Raw genomic sequence first — 24,480 nt, 5'->3', positions numbered from 1 at the left:
ACAGTGCAATTATTTCCCACATATGCCTGGAATTGTTACAAGCTCTAGCTATCATCCTTCTTTATTTCTTCTCCTGAGGCCAAGCAGGGTCTTCCAAGAGTTAAATATGCTCCGAGGACAATGTATAAGAACACTCACTCTCTGTTTAGAATCATAGAATGGTAGGGGTTGGAAGGGATCTTTAGAGATCATCTAGTCCACCCCCACTGCAGAAGCAGGTTCACCTAGATCAGGTTTGTTGTGGAAGCAAACTGAAACATCCAGGAGACACAAAGAGAATTTTCTGACAAAACAAGTAAATTTTACTTCATCAGTCAGCTTCAAGGCTATGAACTACACCACAAAGAGCAGCAGACACGCACCTTCAGGATTTAGACAGCCAGCTTTTCCTCATGGCTGTTTCTTTTGGGACACTTAAGTGGAAAACAATACAGCTCCTTTGCTAACTGAACCCATAAAGCAACAGCTAGCCCACGCCACAGCACATACTCTGCTCTTGACAAGGACCACTTTCACTTCCACAGTTAGTCCATGAATTACAGCAGCCATTTTTCAGTCACTCAAATGCAGTTCTATTTCTTACCATACAATTCAGACTTATTTTAATATCACCTGTAATATCATACATAGCAGACCTGAAAAAATGAGCATGCTGGGTCTAGGCTAATAAAGCATTTCTATCTGGACTGATCACCTCTGAAGAGCTGACTCAGCTGACGTTGCATACTAGAGAAGGAAGGGCCTTGCAGAGCTGAGCCACAACTGCCTGCAGCTAGCAGAGCCAGGTCCATGCACACAGAACTAGGAAACTCCCCACCGCTTTCAGTGCTGTAAGCACTGTAAACAACACGTCCATGTGAACAAGATGGCCAACGGCATCCTGGCTTGTATCAGAAAAGTGTGACCAGCAGGACCAGGGAAGGGATTGTTCCCCTGTACTCAGCACAGGTAAGGCCATATCTTGAGGGTTCTGTCCAGCTCTGGGCCCCTCACTACAAGAAGGACATTGAGGTGCTGGAGCATGTCCAGAGACAGACAACGAAGCTGGTGGAGAGTCTAGAGAACAGGTCTAACGAGGAGGAGCTGAGGGAGCTGTGGATGTTTAGTCTGGAGAAGAAGAGGCTGAGCAGACACGATCACTCCTTACAACTACCTGAAAGGGAGTTGTAGTGTGGTGGGAGTTGGTCTCTTCTCCTCAGTAACAAATGACAGGACAAGAAGAAATGGCCTCCAGTTGAGCCAGGGGAGGTTTAGATCAGGGATTAAGAAGAATGTTCTCACCGAGAGGGTTGTTAGGCACATAACAGGCTGCCCAGGGAGGTGGTAGAGTCATTATCCCTGGAGATATTGAAAAGATGTGTAGATGAGGTGCTGAGGGACATGGCTCAGTGGTGGGCTTGGCAGTGTTAGATTAGTGGTTGGACCTGGTGATCTTGAAGGTCTTTTCCAACCAAATGATTTTATGTAACCATTTGCAGAGCTTACTGCGAAGTGGTGGGCTTTTCAAAAAAGTATTTTTAGCAGTTGAAAGCATGAAAGACGACTTTTAGCCCAGCTTACCATGCAAGATTGCTTGGTCTGAACTTGCTATTTCATTTTGTTGCCAGGAGTTTCAGCTTGGAATGGTACAGCAGTAAGTGAACAATCTCAGTGAAAAACATCTTTGCTTGTCATAATAATAATAACCACCATCCCCTTAAGCATTTTGTTGAGAAACTCTAATAATTATTACATGCTTTAGAGCTGGAGTTTAAATCTAGAAGACAAAAATCTTGTTCTGTGGTATCGGCTTTTTGCTCTGCAGTAATCATCTGCCTGGATTTGCTGAGGCAACGAGAACTTCCTAGTCACCTCTGCAGAGAGACACTGCAGTCTCTATAGCCTTTAATGGGTATATTTTACAAAAACTCTCAAGAAATAAGGATGCTTTGCTCCCCCACGGCACTAACGCCAAGCAACAATACCATGGAGCTGTGGAAGAAAAGATACGGTTCGTCTGTTTTATTTGTTTTTCAGACTTCTGAGCCCTATTTGGAAATCATGTCAGAAAGCACACTTTCAAGGAAAATTAACTTCTTGGAATCCCTTTACAAATGTTTCACCAGGAGCTGTCTATGACTTTAACCTGAACTCCTTCTGGAAGCACTACATGAGAATTCAATATATAATCTTCCTCACAGGACCTTCCTGTGCTTAGTCTGTGAATAAATCAAGCCTGTGGAACAAACTCTATTTTGTGTGAAGTATCCTTATCCACTAAAGGTATCAGGGAGGATAAAAGTAATGCTATAGAGAATTACAGTACAATATTACCATCAAAGATAGAGAGTGGGTCTTGACAACACAACAGCCTTCCAACAAACCCCATCTTTGCTGAACAACTCAAACATCAGATCTGTACAGACTGTCAGGCACCATTTGTTCCTGACTATTGTAAACATAAAACCTCAGTTATAAAACCCAAACATAACAAAAGAAAAAAAAGCAAATCTATTTTCCAATACTCCTCTGCGAGCTACTACTGAAACTGATGCCATTGCTCATTTCACCTTGTCTTGCCTAAATGCATGTGTGAGGGAAAACAAATGGATTGTGTCATGTCTTAAAAATGGAAAGAAAACTGGTATTTCTTGAGTTACTTTGAGGTACTCTGACCACCTGCTTACAAAGCCCCAACAAAATCCCAACAAGGGCTAAGCCACTTGTCACAGGCATCTAGGCCAGAACTGGAAACCACATAGAATCTTAGAATGTTAGGAGTTAGAAGGGACCTTTAGAGATCATCTAGTCCAACTCCCCCCCCCCCCGCCCCCGCAGAAGCAGGTTCACATCTCAAAGGTTTACCTAAATTATGGGTTAACTGCTCTGTTGTTACAATTAGAAGTGGTATTTCTGACAGATTACATCTCACTGCTTCAATCCTAAAGCTTCCCCAAGTCCCTGAGCAAGTCAGCAACATGCGTTTCCATTCCTCCTGCTCACTGCTTCAGCAGTCAGACGATCCATTGCTCCAGAAACACAAAGCCATGGTTTTTAAAAGGCATAAGGGAACAACTATGTCCTCCTGTCCTGTCCCCCTGTAAGAGTACACTCTCAAAAATGTTTTATGGAAGACAGTATGGTACAAGGGTCAATATCCCCTCTAATCAGAGAAAAATGAAGCAGCTAGTATTTTCCTGGACTTTCGGTCTCCTTCACAATCCATCTCCAAGGCCAAATTTGAAATTTCTGGGGCTAAACACTCAAACTACAATGGGCACTTTCACCAGGTTTGAGGTCAAAATCATCTCTTCATTCATCTCTGAAAGGATCTAGTAACTCTTTGATGCCCGTAAGCATTAAAGCTTACTCTACTCTCATAGCTCTCAACTAGAACATCCTCAGTAAAATTTAAACACAGTTAAAGCAGCAGTTTACACCCAAATTCAACTTGTAAATATTAAAACGAAAGCCAAATAATAATATGACCTATTACCAGCATAATACAGCCACATAGTACCTGAGCATAGTTTAATCTTTTTATAGATGTTTCACAGTATGTGCAAAAGACTGCTCTTTATGGAGGACGAAGCTCTAAGGACAAAATCTGGTGGTGAAAGGTAGAATTTTTCTTGTTAACACCTTGCAATCTGGGCAATAAGTTTCTGAACTAAGGCATCTTATTATAAAGAATTCTAGAGACTGAAGACAGGGTGGGTTTTTTTATTTAGGTGGGGTTTTTTTGCTAGTAAATAAAAGGCAACATAATTTTAAAATGGAAATGAAGCTACAGTTCGAGGTATGTATACTGACTGGACTGAAAAAGATGTTCAAAAACGGGAGATGGGCAGGAATAAGCGTAGCAATAAATTTGCAGCTCTCAAACATCCACACAATTTAGACATGTACTGTAGTAAATCCTAATGTTCAAACTCCTGCTCCCTAGAAATATTTTTATGGATTATCCATGACTCAAGTAAATGAAATACAGTACTTGTCTTTTAAGTAGCCATGAATCTTCCTAGCCTCTTTTACAAGCATGTACCGGAAAAGTCAGGAAATCAGATACTAAATCAACTCTACCCAACATCATATCTCTGACAGTATTGCATGAGCCAGAAGAACGTGCCCAAACACATCAAGTTTCCTTCTGGTTGCTAATCAGACACAAGCTTTGAATTTGAGAATTAATCGTAACAATCAATTTTTGAAATTGTATTAATTTATACAGATACTTAGAAAAATCTATATACGTTAGCAATTGTTCAATTCTCTTTTTTAATCTTGTTTAAATCCCAGTCTCAACAACTTCCTGTAGCAGATGAGCTTCACCATCTAATTACATGATGCATAGAAAGGATATCCTTTTAATTGCTACAGATTTCCTAACTTTTCCTTTCATTTCTTCCCATCCTCTCCCTCCCCCCCAGTTCTTCCCCAGTTTTTCCATCACAAGGACAGGCAGGACTGACCATTCACACTTTACAGTTACACCTGGTTGTTCACTTCTAAAGGTAAAATAGCTCAGCCTTTTCACAAGCAAGCTTTTCCATGGCCTTATGCATCCAAATCACCTCCTGTTGAAGAGTTCAAATAGCCTGAGATGGTATCTCAGAGCAAAAACAACATAAAAAAAATAACCACTGAGGTTGTATTTTTAAATCAACTAACTCAAGCCAGCTAAAAAGCAGTTCATTGAAACACACCTTCACCAGAGGTCTTGAGAAGCCTGTACAGATGTCCAAGTTAATTCAGAATTTTCAAAGGTATAAGCACGTACAGAAAGCCTGTTCTATTACACACGGTACACTCAAAGCAGTATGATTTAACCATGTTGCCCGTTCATTCAAATCCAACCACTTTCAAACTGCAAAATGAATCCATTTTCTGCTAAGAGTCTAGTCTTACAGGGTGCTCCTTGGGATCATGACCTATGATTTATGTGGCAGTTAAATGCCACTGCAAAGAAAGTTTCACATACTCAAGTAATGAAAGCAGACCATTTACTTGTAGAACACAAGCTACATTTCACATGATAACACAGCTGTTGCTATTAGCAAGGAGGGATTAAAGCCTGCTATTGCTATGAGATTGAAAATTCTCTTTACAAAGATAGGTAAAATACTGCCATCTTATATTGAAAAGGTTAAAAAAAGCAGTACAATACTAACTCAATTCCTTTACAGATTCAAAAGGGAGAGTAGACTTAATATATATAGATAGAGATACATATAAGCTTGAGTGCCAAAGATCTCTTGGGCTCTTTTCTGATCCCACTAGCCCAAGGTCAGTCATTCAGCTAACAGGTTTTCTCTGCAAAAATGATTCCAACAACTCTGCAATCATTTTCTGCTGCAGCTTGCATAGAGACAGGAAACTGCACAGCACAGGCTTCACGCTGAGCCAGACATCCAAATGCCTCCTACCCTGCTACTCCCACACAGCCTACTGCTTAGGCCTGCAAGCTCCTACTGTCTATGTTTAAATCCATAAGGGTCAATAACATGAATGGCATGTGGCCAACATCATCATAAAGGTCTGACAAACTGTTATGATTTGCACTACTGGTGTGCCTGTAACCTTAACACAATTTATTTCTTCAAAGTAAATGTTGATGTTAATTAGGTAGCAGAATTTTTAAGTCATCACTTCAGTAGCTTGTGATAAGACTGTAATCTAGAAGGGGAGCACCAAGAAAGTTTTGCTTTTGAAATGATGTAAAGAAACACCACGGTCTGAAGCAGCACTGTTACAGGCTTGCCTTGTTCTTACCTTCTTCTCCAAGGATGAGAATAGGGTAAAGTCTGACCCAGTAACATCCCTCCTGCATTGATGTAAACCCCTGGGCTAAGTCAGGCTCTGGGAACTGGCTTTGGTATTTGCATTCTAACAGTACTCTCCTTTGCCCCACAGCAACACTGGGTGATCCCCCCCTCCACTGAGGCCATCCCTGCACACGCTTTGATTCTGAAGCACCTGGGAGGTAATTCAAGGCAGAGCAGTCCTCAACCACAGCCGCTCATCATTATTTAACGGACAACCACAGAGGACTGCGGCACATACAAATAAGCCCTGTGAAGCAAATTGACAGACAACACTAACTTGCTTGTTGGTGTCAGTACCAAACCCCAGCTTTTATTTGGAGAGAGAACCCAGGTACTTGGATTAGGCTGGAAATAGTTGAGGAAGTGGAAAAAAAAAGACTAAAGTATTCCCATGCAATTTAATTGAGAAAGCGAGGTTTAATGACATGAAAGAAAAAATACTGTATGAAGACCATGAGCAAAAATATTCCTAAACAGCGATTTATAGCTTTGACCTTTTAGATTTTCTGCATCACTAACTCAAGAAACAGCCTGCTGCCTGGCAAGCAGAGGTTAATAAAAGGGGACTAATGCCAACTTGTTAAAGAGAGCCCTTGATAAAGGGAAGCTGTCAGTCTGAAATTTAAAATTCCTAATAGATACTAGACAACTATTACTACAAATATATTGTAGATTTTTGAAAGGTGTGTGGTGGAGGTGTCTTTTCAGTCGTTACTTTGCACCCATGTCAGCTTCAGTGCTCTGCTGACAACAGCATTTTATGTGATACAGTCTCTAGTGTATGCTTTTCAAGAGGTTGGAAGGAATGCTTGCTTCCAGCTGAAGGAAAAGAAAAATTGGAAGGACAGCCAAGAGTTTTACATACAAGTGTTAGATATTATTGTCGCCCTCTTTTCCTTTCCCAGAGGATTTTTCAACTTTTTTTTTTCAGGTTTCTTTTAAATATTGTACTTGGGACACTCCTCCAGAAGGACATAATGAAAGATATCAAAAAGATGACAGTATTAGTAGAATGATATTATGAAATACACTATTTCCAATTCCAAGTTGATACTCCAGATTTTGTTCTTCAAAGTTTTGTATTTTCAAGCATTAAAGGGCTCAAGATGTTGTCTTGGAACAGGTAGAAAGCAGCAGAGAAGATGTCAAGAGGAGGAACTGAAAGTGCTGTTCATTTTAATTCCTAGAAGTTATATAAACAGAACACTTGCATGCTATATACATGACCACAACTTCATAATTATTGTTTATACTATACAAAGGCACATAAAAGCAGCATGGAGCAAAGGCAAAGAAAACACTAACAGGATAATCCCTAAGAGGAAGGGATACAAGAAGAAAGCTGGATGGTTTGGCAGAAAGAAGGGACCAGTAAGGGACCAGCACTGAGGTACATTTGAAACGAGTCTGTCAGTGTATCCATTTCAGTTCCCATTTGCACAGCTTGGCTAGTAACAAAGCTACTGCCTAGGCAATTATGAGCAACAATTACAAGACCTCAGTAGCCACGAATTGTTTTAAGACTAAAATTCTTACAGAACCATAATCCTCAGACCAACATTTTAAAGGTCAAAACGTACAGTAGACTTCTCTTAACCTTCTTGGTGGCTGTAAACAAAACATTATGTATCCAGTTCTAGCCAATTTTGCCTTTACTGAAACATCTGTGCAAGATTCTCTTTTAGAAATGAATCGGTGAGTTTTCTTTAATTTGTGACAAAAATTGAACTTCCAAAGAAAGCTGACATATTCTGTAACATTTACCTCATTCCTCACAAACCAAACTCGTGTAGTGAGCAGCATTTAGAGAAGCAGAATGAAGTATGTTTACTGAAGAGCTTTTGCTGTAGGAGCACAGTCTACATAGTTTATGCAACCTTTCCCAGTAGTATCTAGGCGAGTAAAAAGCTGTTGGTACAGTACATAGAATTACTTCTGGGCCGTAACTCTCAGCTTTAAATTCTAGAGAAGCAAAGCTGGTGTCATCAGTCTCTTTTTTTCAGTAACCTCAGGCATCAACAGTCACACTAGTGTGTTGAAGGACTCATTTGGAGAGAATGTGATGGCAAGTAAGGTTAATTAGCTACAAGAAACATTTCTCCCATTTGCAGTTATTATATGATTTCAGCCCTTACAAACACGAGCACCAAAGCCGGGAAAGGCAGCCAATAAATCCTACCCAAAAAGGACTACCAGTAACGGCTGATAGGATGGATTTGAGTATTGCATTGTGTATAAATGCTCATTTATTGAATGAGTGAACAGAGATCCTGCAGCAGTGGGGACAGGTGTAGATGTCCTAACAGGTGGAGATGGCAAAAGAAAAAAGGTTTTATTTAAGGTAAAAAGCCAAGAGTGAGAAAGTGGCAAAAGTAGAATACGAACTGTTCATACATACCCTGCCCCCTTAAGCGTCCCACCTAAAGCAGAAAAAGTATCCTACCCGTATACCCACACACAAACTGCATCTTTCTGTGGCATGATCTCAAATCATAGGACCACCCATGCATTTTCAGTTTCAAAATGAGACATAATTTCAGGGGGAAAAAAGAACTAGACGTTACTGCCTGTAAATGTCATAAGTCATTTGGGACATCCAACAGCAGAGTTCCCATAATACTCACACAGTGGGGAAAACGCAGTTTCACGGAGGATTTGACAGGTGACAAAAGGACTTACTGTCACTAGTTCAAAGCTCATGATTTCAAAGCTTAGAAACACGAAAACTACATGTTAAAACATATCAGCAACGAATTTTTAACCCTGAGTCTTACCTCAGCAGGTTTCTTCTGTTCATTTGCTGGTGTTTTTGACTTGCTCCTGTATTTAGAACAGGAAGAAAAGGAAGTGGAAGGACCTGTTAAAAAAAGGGGAAAAAAGGAAAAAAAAAAAGAGGACTGTTACTGCTCATTTCAATTCATTTAATTTTTCAGTAAAACACAAGGCACTCCAATCTCTTGAGTTATCATAATTTTTTGACAAGACGTGGGCAAAAAACTTCGGCAGCCTGTAGGCTTGATTACAGCTCCTCCTGTTCCACTCGTTCTTTGGAAAACCACAGCACATTGAGTTTATGGGTACATTCTGCTCTTCCCAATACAAGCATGTGCAAACAGAAACAAGCAGGCAGACCACTTTCCTTCGTTTCCTTTCTAACAAAGTGGAAGGAGGAGTAAAACCAAGGACAGAGTTTGCAAGTGCTCAAAAAAACCCAAACAAACAAAAAAAGCAACGATACTGAAGTGTATGATGAGAGATGCAAAAAAATCATAGTGTGATCTCCAGACATTTCTGGGCAAAATGTTATTTCAGTACAGGATACACTGATGACTCAGGATGAATATGACAATGAACCATCGTTAGGTATAGACTTACTATATAGGCACAGGTTTATAAGAAACAAACAAGATGCTGCCATACAAGTTGTTTGGGGTTTTTTTCCAGATAAAATGGGAAGGTGCAACCTCAGGCAGATGTGTGTCAATGAATACCTAAAACATGAAACTTCACTAAATTGTGAAACAGATCGAAGTAGAACAGATCAAGAACCAGTACAAGATAATGTAACAGTCAATACATGGGTTGTAACTCAATCTTACAGATAACTCTAATGTATCAACGCTCAAATAGTTTTCCATCCCCAATAATTTTGAAGTTGAGGCTCTGCACAACAAGAGACAACAGGACTCCTTCTTAAAAAATAATTACAAAATAGAATCCTGGACAGTAAAATTCCTCTTGAATTGCAGGTTTCTTTTTCTTAGTTCTGAAAGGGAAAGACATACAAGTTTCTCTTCAAATTCTAAGTAGACTCAAAACTCCCTCCAGGTTTACAGGATCCTTTGCCTCATTTTCCCCCTATGACACGATTCGGAACACCAAAGACCACAGAACACAAAAAGAAATCAAGCATGAAACATTTTTTTTTTTATTATAAGGGGTGAAATGGTTTGCCCTCAAACCACAGAAGGAAGCCACAAGGGGGTGATAGACCAAAGAAAAACTTGTAGGTTTTACTTACTCTCATTGTCTGAACTGTCACTGGTGCTTAGATGCCTGTGGCGTTTCATCCTGACGCATCCTAAAGAGAAAAAAAAAGTTGATGGCAACCATTCTACCAGAAAATCACCGGCTGCTGGCTGACGCCAAGCTCTTCACACTTAAAGGCAAAGCTCCTCTGAAGAGCTTCCAGGCACAGATATAATCCCACTACATCTTACTCCTGCAAGCAACTATCAAACCACAGCATTATTTGTGAAACTGAGCCCCCTCAAAACCAGCATGCCTCTACTGGGCAGAGCTTGCTTGAAATTTTGCAGAAAGGAGTGCAACCCGCCAGCTGATTCCCGGCAGGGCGTGAGTGGCGCTCCGCTCTCTCCGAGGAGACTCAATGTCCCATCTGTTCAGCCAGAGGAAGAGTTGCCATGGTGGCAGTCGCTAGCTGAGGGACGGGTGGAGGCCAGGAAATAAGGCGGATGCACAGCAAGGCAAGGATTTAGAAATAGAACTCACCTTAAAAAAAATTAAGGGGAGGGGGAAACACGACACCACAGTGTGAGCAAAAAATCCAAAAGCATCCACACAAAATAAAAAGTAGATTTTAAATAAGGACAATCACAGAAAATGGTGACTGATGTCATTTAATTTAAATCATTTGATCACCGCTTAGCTCATGAGAAATGTGGTTTGAAGAAGTTTGAGAAGTAATCAAGGGTAACGCTGACAAATACTTCTGTGTCACTGCACCACTTCCATTAAAAAATCCAGGTATTGAGCTTTCTGAAATTGATTTGTGAACATGCAATGCATACAGAACCAAGAAAATTTTTGCACTGCTACTCAAGAAAGATCAAAATAGTAATCAGCTCTATACTCTAAACAACTGTCAACGGAAATCCATACACATTCTTAGAAGGCCTGCCATTCTATAATACTCTACATTGCATTTGTTACATAAGAACTAATAACAGCTTACAAACAACCGCAGTCAATTAAAGTAATCCCTATCTTTTTATTGGATAGAGGAAATTATTAAAGAAGTAAAAAATGGTTGTGTAAGAATAAATGGCAGTTCTATCTTCTTTCTTTTTCCTTTTTTTTTTTTTAAGTAAAAGATAGGCACAAGTAGGTTACAGATAGCTGACCCCGAAATGGCTGCAAGCACTAGAAATGCCAGCCTGGCCACACCTGAAAGCAGCTTCATTTCGTAAACAAAACCACACACCGTTAAAAAAAGCAACACAGGTGAATAGCCCACTTGGTAAACCCTTTATGTTAGCTACTATACAAGTCTTGAGATTATCCAAAGACCATGGGATAAACAAGATTTCCAGAGAAGAGAAGCCTGTCAAAACGCTTTGAAGAGACTGCAATTGAACTGTTTGAAGCACAAGTAGTTTAACTTAGTGGAAAGTTTTATCAGCCTTTATGTTTAAAAGAGTGAGTTTACTGAATCTAAATGCAGTGATCACTCGAAGTTTAAAACAATCCTTCTGACCTATCTGATATAAAAAGACACTGCCCAAGCTCCTGGAGGTTGACAAAGGAAGCGAAGTGTGCAGTTTTCAAGCAGATATATACAAAATTCCCAAGTCAGGTATTTCACCTGGAGAGAGGACAGACGGACGCAGTGGGCAACAGGACGGGATATCAGAAGGTGTAATTTGTATCACTTTAAGCAAGCTATAAACTCCCATTTCATACCAATTGATTTCACTTCTCATAGCTCAAGCAACTGAGGGAAGGCAAGGCAGCCACATCATATACAAAGACCAGTGTCCAACAGAAGAGTGACATCAAAACCAAAACATTCGAAACACTGCAGGACTTGGCTTCCAGCTAGCAATGGAAGGTGGCCTGTGCAGGTACCGCTCAAATGAAGAAACTTCCATGAATCCCTTAGGCAAAAGCATTTGATGGGTAGAAGGCACTTGGGCCAAAAGGGCTTGTCTTTGTGCAAGTTTTGGGGGCACCAGACTTGAAGTTAAGTGAGGGGTAGTGAGGGGAGGATCAGAAGACTAATTTAATCTTGCCAACTCACATAGTTTAAAGGAATGGACCTTAATCAAGAGCAAACAAAATGGTACTGCAAAGCCATGCTGTACTCCAGCTAGCAAACTCTGCCTTTTGGAGCACACACCACCCCTAAAAACGAATAGGTTCTTCCTGTGGCAACACTTTCTATGCTTGCAGCCTTCAGCTCCAAACAGCCCTGGCTTACAGACCCCCAAGTTACAAGACTTGGGAGACAATGAAAAGATGCATCTAGGTGGGCAGAGGAGTATTCCTGGTTTCAATTTCTTAGGAAGAAACACAAGTTCTTGCTGCTTGCTTTGTTTTTATGTTCAAGTGAATTTTCAAGCAGTTGTTAAAAGGTGCTGAAAGCTTATGGCAGGCGATTCTCATCTCTTATACTCAATATAAACACGCAGCAATAAAACCTTTTGACTCTGTACTAAAGACAGCTATCTGCAGAGTACAACACGAACATTCAATTAAAGGAGGGTCAAACACAAGGTTGAGAGAGACAACTGCAGGAGGGAACACCCAGGAAGCCTGGATTTCTGCCTGGACAACTGGGAACCCAGAGAGGAGATGGCTGCTTCAAAGATAGCTTACACAGAAATGGCAAGTGTATCAAAAACTTCAGAACAGAAAGCATGTCTCTGCCAGCAACTCCATAAGACAAAAAAATAAACAGACTAAAACTGAAAAGAAAATATTAGAAAGTTGTATTTGAAAAGTGGATTTGTAGCAGCTCAGGCAAGAGATTTACACCTCCACCAAAGCAGAGAGAAACAGGAAAAGAAATCCCTCGGGCTAAGCCCCGAATAGTAATAACACTGGATTCCTGCCCAAAGTTTTGCAGGAGTATTAACCACAACAACAGCAAACAAGAGCCCGCTGAGTTACAACAAATCACAGGCGTCCTGTGTTCAGTAACACGGGTTATTAGTAAGCAACATGCTACAAGTCCTCCATATGACACAGGAGCACTCAGCATCATTCAACAGGATCAATCTCTACAGGGGGCTTCATTTTCATTTTTCATAACACACTCCCTTGCGTACAATGGGACTGTCACACAGCTTCCAGCTTGCACACGCACGAGGACTCATCAGGAAAGTTAACCAACAGTGTTTCTGTTCTCTAGTTATTACAGAGGGATCATAGAATCATAGAATGGTAGGGGTTGGAAGGGATCTTTAGAGATCATCTAGTCCAACTCCCCTGCAGAAGCAGGTTCACCTAGATCAGGTCGCATAGGAACACGTCCAGGAGGGTCTTGAAGACCTCCAAGGAAGGAGACTCCACAACTCTTCTGGGCAGCCTGTGCCAGGGCTCCCTCACCTCTACAGGGAAATAGGTTTTTCTTATGTTTAAATGGAACTTTTTGTGTTCCAGCTTCATCCCATTACTCCTTGTCCCGTTGCTAGCTACTATAGAAAAAAGGGATGTCCCAACCTCCTGACACCCACCATTCAGATATTTATAAATGTTAATAACATCCCCCCTCAGTCTCCTCTTCTCCAGACTAAACAGCCCCAGTTCCCACAGCCTTTCCTCATATGAAAGATGTTCCATTCCCCTGATCATCTTGCTGGCCCTGGACTGGACTCTCTCCAGCACTTCCCTGTCCCTCTTGAGCTGAGGAGCCCAGAACTGGACACAGGATTCCAGATGAGGCCTCACCAGGGCAGAGTAGAGGGAAAGAAGAACCTCCCTTGACCTGCTGGCCACACTTTTCTTGATGCATCCCAGGATGCCATTGGCCTTCTTGGCCACAAGGGCACATTGCTGGCTCATATTTAGCTTATTATCAATCAATCATTTGGAATCCCAAATGATCCAAATCCCAAATGGGTACTTTGGGATCCCAAAGTAACACCTATTTTGTGGGAAAACTGCTGTCTCACTTGCCCTTGCAGAACACACAGAATTGGAATTGGTTCAGAAAGATGGGAGATGCAAAGTCAGATGTCACAACACAAAAGTGATGTCAACCTTTCCCAGATTCAGTCTAATTCCCCCAAGGCAGGCCAGCACTCTTCCGTTTATACCTCAACTTCAGACATGATTATTAGCTGGGTGACATGGTCCAGAGAAAGGCTGCAAGCAACCCTGTACCTCAGTTCCTGCTTCTTCCATCACATTTATGTTTTATTAATTGCAAACCATGGTGAAGAAGCTCAAGTAAAATAAAAATATACACATACACCTCTAAAAGGGCTAAATGTGGAAAGATATGGGAGGGGTAGGGGAAGGAGTGTTGCTTGTGTATTTTTCATCATCCTGCTCTGTTTCTGCTTTTCTGTCTGTTCTGTATCTAGTTAGTAGTAGATTAAACTGTTTTCTTCCCCTAAGTCAAGTAGTGGAATCTGTTTTGCCCAGAACTGTAACTGGCAGTGAGCCCTCCCTGTTCTTGTCTTGATCCAGAAGGCTCTTGGTGATCTTTCCTCCTCCCATCTTGCTGGGGCCTCTGACACCTTATAGAAGGGGGATGGGGGGGGAATATGGGGCTGACTGAGCAGCTGCATGGTGCTTTGTTGCCAGTTGGGCTTAAACCACAACACACCCCTGAAAGAGCTAAATGTAATAAAAAATAGCAATCCATGCATTTAAGAAACACACACCAACCAAGCAGAACCAAAAATCCCACAGAAATGGGTCCAATCACACATATCCCAGATTTGTCCCTTTTTTACCTCTGAAAAGTATGGTGACAAGAAGCCTAGAATAAAAGAGCACAACTGATATTTTTTCAATGTGCTTATTAAGACTTAGTGAAAAGGTGAGAAATTTATGAGGTTGCCACTGCCTTTTTCCTACCTTAGAGTTTCAGTTACAATGAATGGCACGTGGCAAAAATCAAGTAAATAGTACTGATTTTACACACAAAATGAAAAACTCGGTAAATTTTATAAAATATATGCTTTTTTCCACAGAATAGTTCAAAAAGAAACTTGGAGAACAGTCTCAAATAGATGCTACTTATAAAGCGAAAAAAGATAAGAAAAGATGTGCCATCACTATGAGCATGTTGGAAATACTGTATGGCAAGGAGCTAAAACCATCAGCCTCCTTCCACTTCCATTTTCTTCATCCAGGCATTTTGCAAGTTTTTGTCTGAATTTGGAGAACTTAGTTTTAGCAGTTTGAAAGTTTAAACTTTCTAGCAGTTCCAATGTACAAGTGAAGAAAAACAAGAAGCATAAAGCAACTCAACACTGAGATGATTTGGCAAAGTGAAAGAGACAAGTGGCTCCACTCCCTGCAAAAGCCCCAAGAAAACCTTTATTTTCTAGTCACTGAATAGTGATTCTCATTACCTTATAAGTAGGAGGGTTTTGGCTGTGAACTCAAAATATGCTCAAGCCTTATGGTTAAACACAGATTACCTTAAAAAATATCATTAAAAATAAGAACATAACATGTCTTGATCTAAAGCTTTTTTTTTTTTTCCAAGGATCTTTGAAATTAAAATTAAAATACAGGAGTGACATTAAGGAGTCACCATGTCACAAGCAAAATCACACAACTCTCCAAGCAATTATTGTGATGGAACATTTTCCGGCATAGTTTTTAATATCAATTATCAGAGCAATTCCCAAACTTGAACCATATAGCATCCCTATCACATCTCTGACTTGTCACGCCACAGCTGTGTGCACAGCCTCGATCTGTTCACAAGAGCTTACGACAAGAACAACAACTTCAAAAACAAAGAGAAATCTGCTTTATTCCCTGCTGTTACCTAAGCATCTGAATGCAGGTCAAGATGCCCTGAACTCTTCAGGTGGTTCAATAAAAAAATAACCCCAGGAAACGTACTCCTCGGCCATAGACATCAACATGAGGCTGCCAGCATCTCTTTGGCTGCCCAAACACTGTTGCCCATATTGGGAATTTTGCCCTGGAGCCAAAACTATTGCTGGATCCAGCACATCACTGTGCTTTCAAGGAAAGCCAGGAACAAGCCACCCTGCACTCACCTTGCTGAAATTAACCATAGATCCCAAGCTAAGAGTAATCAACCTATCAGCCAGCATGTGCAAGAATCTGACTAAAAATATATTTCCAAAAAGCTAAAGGAGATGTTTAGTAATGAATGATTTCTAAATGATGTTTGTGCCTTTTTGCTTACTCAAAAGTATCTGCACTGGTGAGGTAAACAAGTAACCATGATTCTCTCCCTTCCCTGAGGAAAATCAGTGTTATGCTGACTTAAGGTACTTCCTATTTCTGAAAAGCTAGTTACCATGTATTACCCCAAAAAAAGCAGCATATGTAAATAGCCGACAGTTAACAACATTTCAGAGCCTTATTCAAAGCAAAAACCCATTTTGAATACCTGCAGAATCAACAGTAACAAATATTTTTCACTTTTTAGTTGGTGTCAGAGTAACCAACTAAATTTACCAAAAAAAACCCTGTTATGTTTTTCGTCTTTATTGTGACACATCCTTCAGCATAGTTCATCAGTAACAGTGAGCAGAAAGAAGGATGAAGTGTCTCAGAGCCTGAATTCTAACAGCATATTAGGCAAGACAGTGACAACCATACAAAACGAGTCCTTAAATCCAGCCAAAATTTCTGAACAAAACAGTTATCTCCAAGGAGCAGCACCTCTTCCTGGCTTCAGTTTGTTGTAGAGAAAGGTTAAATATAACCAGTACTGAGTAGTGTATGGATAAGACCTATACAGAAGGAAAAAGCAAGCAAGAAAGTCAAGTAACTCTAACATAAATATATCCTAGACCTGTAAGATTTTATTTCTTTACCTTTTAAAATAGATTTAACAAAAACAGAATTGGTCCCAGCGCTAAGGAAACTTCGAAGTGAGACAAAAAATAACCTTTCTTTATCTTATTAAAAACAGTATCTACGTATGAAAACCAAATGACAAGGTACATGCAAATCTCAAATTAAAATTTCTTACTTACATTTTTACAATACAGCTTGTCTAAAAAAAAAGAAAAAAAAAGCAGAGGCAGTAGGTAGAAATTTCCAAGTCTCCAAAATGTGGTTTATGTAACTGTTAAATTTAGATTAGGAAGCAAATTATCTTGAAAGGTCTCCAGGAAATGTAGTACAGTAAAACCATTTAAATAGGTCAAATTTCATAGTCAACTGCCAGGGAAATTACGAAATATGAGTAGCGTTAATACAACCTTTCAAATAACTAGAGGAAGAGAGATCACTTGTGTTTGGGTTTTTTATTATTATTTTTTAATATCCTATCCAATCTCACAAAAAGGCTATATAAACTGGAAAAAATACCCACTCTGAACTTGGTTTAGCAGTATTTGCTGCACTAAAAAGGTCTGAAAGGTTAAACAAGTCATAGAAAAGGAAACTGAGAAAAAGAAAAAAATTATCGTTTCTTTACTTCACTCTCATCAGAAAATTTGAAAAACACTGGTAATATACACCTGCTTCACTTAAGAACCCCATAAAAGAGTGACCACATCTATCCTATCCTCTCCTCTTCCCAAAAATAAAATCATCTTGAATTATTCTCTGAAGACTGTATTGAATCTACCATGAAATAAAACTTTTCTTTGGTACCATTTCATGCTAAGTCTTGGTTAACATAATAAACTGTAATTCAACAAAGGAGGAATGCACGAGTTTTTAGATGCAGCACTATCAGCGACAGACGATTCCTTTGTTATTAGATAAATAACCTTAGTACGCAAAGAGCTACATGTTACAGAAGTCTGGCTAATAACCTCGGTCTGTATTGAAGTGCAATAGTAACTACATATAGTCTCAAGCTCTGTTTTCCTGCTGTCTGTTTATATAAGGCAATTTGGCAGCCAACAAGGAGTTTAAAAATGAGAGAAAAAAAAAAAGAGAGTCCAAAATATCATATTTCAGTATGACTTATCCCCTTAAATAGTTAAATTCTGGACTGGAGTCAGCTGATAGGTCATAAAACTATGATGAAGAAACACCAAATATAATCTTCCCCCTGCCCGCATTCATTTGTGGATTATGGGCCAAAAGGGAACCCTGACATGATTTCATATGCCCTTCTACGACGATGATTCATCATTTAGTCTAGTGCAAAGCACTTAATGCCCATCATTTTGCTTTGTGAGTATAAAAAGAGGGTAAGTGATGCTACTTCACATTTATAACATGCTTTGACAGTACAATAAAACACAGCATACCCCAAGTACAACTGCCTTTCCTACCTTGAAATCAGAAACACAGCTTTTAATTTCCGGCGCGGCATCCATGCATCGACACACTGTGATGGTAGGGGGGATAGATTTCCACCAGAGGCCTTCTGCTAAATCACCTCACACCAAGCAGCTTGTTAAAAATCAGAAATCCTTCTCAGAAGAGCAAGCCACAAGCAATACACGCAGCACTACCATTACCTCAACAGCAACTCTCTAAGAAGCTAGAAAGAAATTATAACACGCTCTCTTCCCTGTGCTTCCTCAACACTCAGCAGCAAATCGAGCAGCTTTATTTTTGTCTTTGAAGCAAGCTGCCTGTGTTGGCCAGTACACAGAGCAGCCAGGTGGACCAGGCTAACAGAGAAGTATTTCTGCCCATTAAACACTGCAGCTTTAGTATTAGCATCCTAAAGACGATTGTGATCTGTGCAGAATCCATTTTTAAAAAATAAACATCAGACTGTCATTAATTCAATGCGTATGTGGTTCTGCTCCTCTTCGTTTCAGTCCTCAATTACTTTCTGCTCCTGAACACAATGCTGTTTTTACATCAGCTGTTTAATAAGAAAACTACTGTTTTCCTAAAACAGCCATAGAGAATTGGACACACAAAAATTTCTTCCTTCAAAATACCATATTGAGTTAAAGCCTGCTTTTTAAAATAAAAGAAAAAAGGATTAAAAAAGCACTTATTTCCATCAAAACCAGGTCAACACTGCCTGTCAGGGCCACGTTCACACACCTCAGGTGTGTCTACCTGGCTATGGTCCAGTAAACACTCCTCACAGCATCACTCCAAGCCACGGGAAATGCTAAAATGAGAAATGGCACTGAGGGGGCATTAAATTCCACTAGTGCTCCCCTCCTGCCTGCACCAGATAGGCCCACCTCAGGGTTGGAGGGAGAGACAAACCCCACCAAGCACAATGACACAAGGAACAAGTTTCCAGCAGGAAAGTCATAGCAACTCTGAACACACAGGTAGTCAGTAGACTGCCACCAGCTTGGCTGCCTCACAGCAGATAAGTGCCAGAGGCTGAGGCAGGGCAGGCGGGCCCACAGGGCAGGAGGCAGAGCTACATTGCCAGAGGGAAGCCATCACAGCTCTTGCTTCCTCAGCCCAGCATTGTCACAAACAACCCACCTCTTGTCAGGCTGTTGGAAACTCCAGAGCAGCTAATTGATCCCTGAAGGAAGAAACCCTACAAGAGGCTAAGGCCTTATCTATAAGGCCCTCCAACTATGCACATGCACCAAGCCTTGCAGAAAAGCGCTACACTCAGGGAGCTTGTCTGCTCTGAAGAGCCCTCAAGCAGGGGAGATGCAGTTACTGATCATGCATTGTTTGTTTGAGAGGGCTCCCTCAGAAGAAAACTTGTACCTAACTTTAACACCAAGGCATCTAATATCCAAGGGGCAAGAGAAAAAAAAGAAAGACCCACAAGCCCATGTATATTTGCTCAACAAAGACAAAGCTAAGGACAACATCCACTTTGATGAAAGACTGATGTGGAAGTATTGCTGCTAAAAATGGAGCATTACCAGGTCACGGTACTCAGTGCTAAGTCAGGTAAACTGGGAGCTGGCTGTCCAGGAGCTCCCTCCAGGGCCTCCAGCACTCAAAGACAGCCACGTGCACTTTATCTGCAGGGAGACTGCAGTCACACCAAGAGCTGGTGAGAAACAGGAGCAGCATGCACACCAATATGACTGAGCAGAAAAACCTCAGAGTGTTTATCTGGGCTTTCTATTTTAAGAAACGGCATGATTCACATTACCTTGGCTCTAAGTATTTTGCAGTCTTTACCGTATCTACCCTCACAATAAGCTCACGTTAAGCAAAACACTGAAAGCCCTGACATTTCAGAGCTGCAGCGCAGAGCAGTCATACATCATGCAGGGAGCCTCTGGCAAAGCAAGCAGCTGCATCCAGGTCTCTCAAGCACATATTCCCCAACCTCGCCACTCATTGCCCTTCCTGCTGACACACACATGGAGCTGTACAGAAGAAAGATCCCTGTTATGCACTAAGTCATTAAGTACTGTCCTGTTGCTGTATAGTGATAAAACCGCACCACAGTAAGTAGTGGGGAGTGGGGGTAACGACTGTGTAAGGAAAACAACCCCACCAAACAACACAGAAGCATCACTACTTAATTGTAAATTAGGCAATAATAATCAGTACTACACAAGTTCAATAGAAGCTGCCACTTTCCCCTATTAGCCTGGTGCTGCTAGCAGTTGCCCACTTTTATCTGCTTCTCTGCGCTCCAGCAGTACTAATTCATGCTTTCATAACAAAACACAGGTAAGGAATTACTATCACAGTGAGGAACACAGGCAGGAAATACAAACATATACAGTATTTGGGATTAAGAAAACCAATTTCTCTATTAATAGCATATGCAAAAGCTCTCATATCCTGCAACACAGTTACTTAAAATAATCAGTTAATTTTTTTGTACTTCCTAATAAATAAATTAAAATAGGTTTCTCTGTTCATTTTGTTTTTCCTGAATCTCAGATAATAAAAGAATCAAAACCAGCAGCCTGCAATAAATATTTTCTCTGTTTTGATTCATTCATTTCTTCCTTATAACTCCTTGAAAAGGCTATGTACTTTGCTGCAAAGTTTATCATTAACATACCTGAAGGACTGCAAAAGGCAGAGATCATTGAATTGCATCTTTATATTCTATTCAAAGGATAAGATGAAGCAGTAACACAAATATTTTCCTATAGGAAACATTAGGTTAATAGTTTCTTTCCTCATCTGCAAGAAACGGTTTTCATTTAAAAGCTCAAAATAAACAATCTATTTGGATGCTAAAGTTCTGCTTGAGTAAAGAAAAGGCACCAATGGGATCATTGGGTAGGAACAATTAAAGGGAACATAACTGCCACAGACAGAAATCAAAATAATATTTGGAATATTCCGAATAATTGGGTGAATATTGACATCCTACTATATTTTCTAGTATTTCACACGTGACACATTTATGTGTGGTTGAGCTATCATTTTAGTTCTCCATGTCAAAATACCAACAAATTTTACTAGACTATTTGTCAAAACAATTTGGTTTTAATTTAAAAAACAATTTTAAAAGACAACAAAAATTGTCTTACTAATGAATTTAAAGTCATTTTAATGGCCAGTCAATACTTTAATGGTATGTACTTCAATCTATAATACACAACCCACCAAAGACGCAAAGGTCTTTTAGTCACATTTAAAATAGATTTATAAGAACATAAATATTATTCCAAGTTTCTTTAAATCTCAAAATGGAGGTGGGAGAAGATATCATGAAAGAGATACTGTGATTTGTTGATGTTTGTCCCTCTTTATGTACAGAGCATAGGCAAAAAGAAAAAAAAAAAAACTAAACTTTTTTTTGGTTACAACACAAGTTGCAGAAACAAAAGAAATACTAAACTCGCCCACTGAGGCTGATGTTGCTCTGGACAGTGGAACCAAGGACAATCATACTTGCTCATTTCCAAAATGACACAACTTGTTTGAGAAAGCAGTCAAGAGATGCATCCTGAAGACCACACAAGGCTAAGTTTCTCATCAAACAGCCAAGCTGAAGCCAAAGTACTTCTATATTTTTCAAAGCAGGGGACACACTGATCAGGACTGACCATTCACACTACACTGAATTCCTCCCCATTGATTAAATAAGCAAGATTAAAATGAGTAAGATTCAACCACCTCCCATTTACTGTTTCTCCTGGAAAGTATGTCCTACCCAAGCTTTTTTGGCTTTTTTTGGCATAGGAAATGAGGTGGCAACCCACAGGGTGGATCGCAAACAGCACCGGTACTTTAACAGGTGGAGTCAGAAAGTACAGGAAAATACTATCCTTTCCATCCTACAAGGATAATGAACTATCACAGCTGACCTTCCAAAGCTGCAGGGGTGTGAGATAATGAATCTGACTCCAAAGCAGGTCTCTTCATCCACTCTCCACTCCTGTACTGGGAAGAATGGAAATGCCTACAAGCCATGGAAGTAGGGAGGTGTTTCACCACATCTTTATTCATAGGTAAGAGTCCACAACATGCTGTAGCTGCTGCACCTCAATCCCATGTTAAGAGCAGCAATAAAATCTCTGCTGAGAAACGAGAGAAAAGGAGAGGTTACAACTAAAAATACAGCTATAATATTGAACAAAACAAACAAGAAGACCTCTGAAGCAGAGTCATTCTTAAGACTTCATGATGCAATGCAAAACCTGCACAGTCAATGTTTTGTACATGCAACTCCAACTGGTCAGTGAGTGAGGCTTTTATAAACTTGTAAAGAAGTCTCCTTCTCTGCAGGCTCTTACTCTGTGCAGCTGCAGCTCTATTGGTTATTCAGGGCTCTGCAATTGAGAGAAGGCATGGCTAAACCTGTGCTTGGGTTGTGGCAGAATAAAGCCACCTGAGACTCCTCTTCCATCATCCACCTCCCCAGCTCTGCAACTGCCAAAGTAACTGTGCTCACACTGAAGCTATGACCTGGGAGCAGCCCAGGCACAGTCCATTTGCTCCCTCGGACATCGCCACCAGGGAGGCTGCTTGCTGCTGCCTACCCCAATGCCATCCGAGGCTCACAGTTAACATATGCACAGCCACGCCACCACGCCTGCAGGACACTTCTGAAAGGTCTTAAGATGATGAAAACACACCCATTAATTGAATGCCTTGAAAAATGGGGTCCTTGGGCATTCCCAAATCACTTCAACAGAAACCACTGTAGGAGGAGAACAGCATGGAGAGCTGTGCATTGATAAAAGAGAGGAATCCTCTGGCAAGGCCAAAGAGCAGTGGAAACAAGCACTGATACAAACCTGTGTGGTTTCACTTGCTACACCCACTGAGTCACACAGAGAAAGCTTCACAGATGAGCAACACTGTAAGATCACTCATTTGGGCTAAGAGCAAGGGAGTATCTTCTGACTTTCCCTGGCACCACTGGAGAACAAAATATTTGCAGAACATGAACCTCCAGCTACAGCTATAAGGGAAGCGTGCCATGGCTTTAGGGTAAGAGACTAAACAGACTGATACTACCCAGCTGAGAAAAGAAGATGCAAAATAAGAGAGATCTGCTGGTTAAGTAGTAAAAGAAGCAAACAGGATGAAGAGACTGCTCACTGCTGCTTCTCAAGGCCCAGAGAACTAGGGATACACAAAGTTAAAGAGCAAACTTCAAAGAAAAGTCATGATTTAAAAAAAAAAAAAAAAAAAAAAAGAGAAACTCAGTGCTATGGGATGTTGCAGAAGTTGATAAAGTAAACAGATGGAAAACAATTAGGGAAATGAAGGACAAGGGCTATTAAACACAATATGTCATGTCAATCTGCTGTAAATCCCAAAGTCAAAACTTCACAAGAAACAAGACTCTATATGAGCTTTATAATGCATTCTTTCCCTAAGTGGCCACTGCTGACCATTACCAGAGACAGTAGTTGGCCTAATTCAGTAAGGGAGCTCATCTGAAACCAGACTTAGTCGTAACAATTAACCTCTGTGTGATGGATTTTATTTTTTCAGTATATCAGTTCCCAACCTGACCTCTGTGGACGACAGATCAGATAGACAGTCTATAGGGCCATGGTAAATACTGAAATCAGTATGTTTATCAGGCAAGATTCTTATTCTAATGAGCACAACCACTAGAGATTCTGCCAGTTGACATGCTGTTGCCCTGAAGAGTTTGTTAATTGCTGTTCACCGTAGAGAGCTATGATTAAGTAAAAGATTAGATCATTCCTAGTGTGTTAAGAGTTGTTTCTTTTTATTCAAAAAAAACCCCCAACTTAAATAAACATGCTGTGCAAATACAGCCTACACACACCCTAGAGCATTATCCATTCAGAATTTTCTTTTGGAGAACTCAAAAGGGTGAAAGGAGAAACAAAAAATATCCCAAACAACGTGAAACAGATGCATGTATTGCACATGTTTTCCAAAAAGTAGATTTGTGGCTGGTGTGCAATAAGCCAATTTACACATAGAGCGGAGATATTGCTTTATTTCATGTCCACACAGAGAAGGGTGCTAGGGGGTAACTCCAGAAAGCCAACACACCCAACAGTACCTCCACTGCTGTATTTACACAGAACCTTAGCTAATACTTTTGTTATTCTATTCAGCAAGTCCTTTGCCTAGTGTGTGAGTAGGCTTCTGGCGCCTTGCAGGGCACGGGGTTGGTTCCACCCTGATTTATCAGTCTCTGGGCCTTCTTCAAGAATACAGTTCTTATCAAGGCATGCATGATTTACAAAAAGTAACTAGGCTCATGTCATAAAGCTGATAATGTTCATTCTATCTTAAGCAGCATCGCTGTAGTTTAGACATAAACCAACACACCGTTTTGTTTGGTGGTCTTTTCCACCTGTGGGAGCAATTTTTAAGGTAGTTCAGTTAATGATATATAGACCTTAATTCTGTCTGCCAAGTTGGCCTGTTAACTACAAAGCATTGAAACATC

General features: G+C 40.4%; 1 protein-coding gene across 6 annotated transcripts in view; it reads right to left on the bottom strand.

The window, feature by feature from the left end:
* The window catches only part of JADE3 (jade family PHD finger 3), a 69,206-nt gene that overhangs the window by 23,431 nt on the left and 21,295 nt on the right, over nucleotides 1-24,480 (bottom strand). For 4 of the 6 annotated variants that reach the window (XM_061998319.1, XM_061998304.1, XM_061998288.1 and 1 more), the window contains 2 exons: nucleotides 9,826-9,885; nucleotides 8,579-8,661 (listed from right to left, as the gene is read on the bottom strand). In XM_061998319.1, the coding sequence (XP_061854303.1) occupies nucleotides 8,579-8,661; nucleotides 9,826-9,874 (132 nt within the window). In that variant the 5' untranslated portion in view covers nucleotides 9,875-9,885. Of the gene's footprint in view, nucleotides 1-8,578; nucleotides 8,662-9,825; nucleotides 9,886-18,004; nucleotides 18,026-21,901; nucleotides 21,964-24,480 lie in introns of those variants that run through there. The other 2 variants (XM_061998279.1, XM_061998311.1) reach the window with 2 other exon arrangements.

The sequence above is a fragment of the Colius striatus genome, chromosome 1 (assembly GCF_028858725.1).
Source record: "Colius striatus isolate bColStr4 chromosome 1, bColStr4.1.hap1, whole genome shotgun sequence".
NCBI classification, from domain to species: Eukaryota; Metazoa; Chordata; class Aves; order Coliiformes; family Coliidae; genus Colius; species Colius striatus.
The sequence above is the reverse complement of the archived record's forward strand: the minus strand, read 5'-3'. Positions and strand labels throughout refer to the sequence as shown.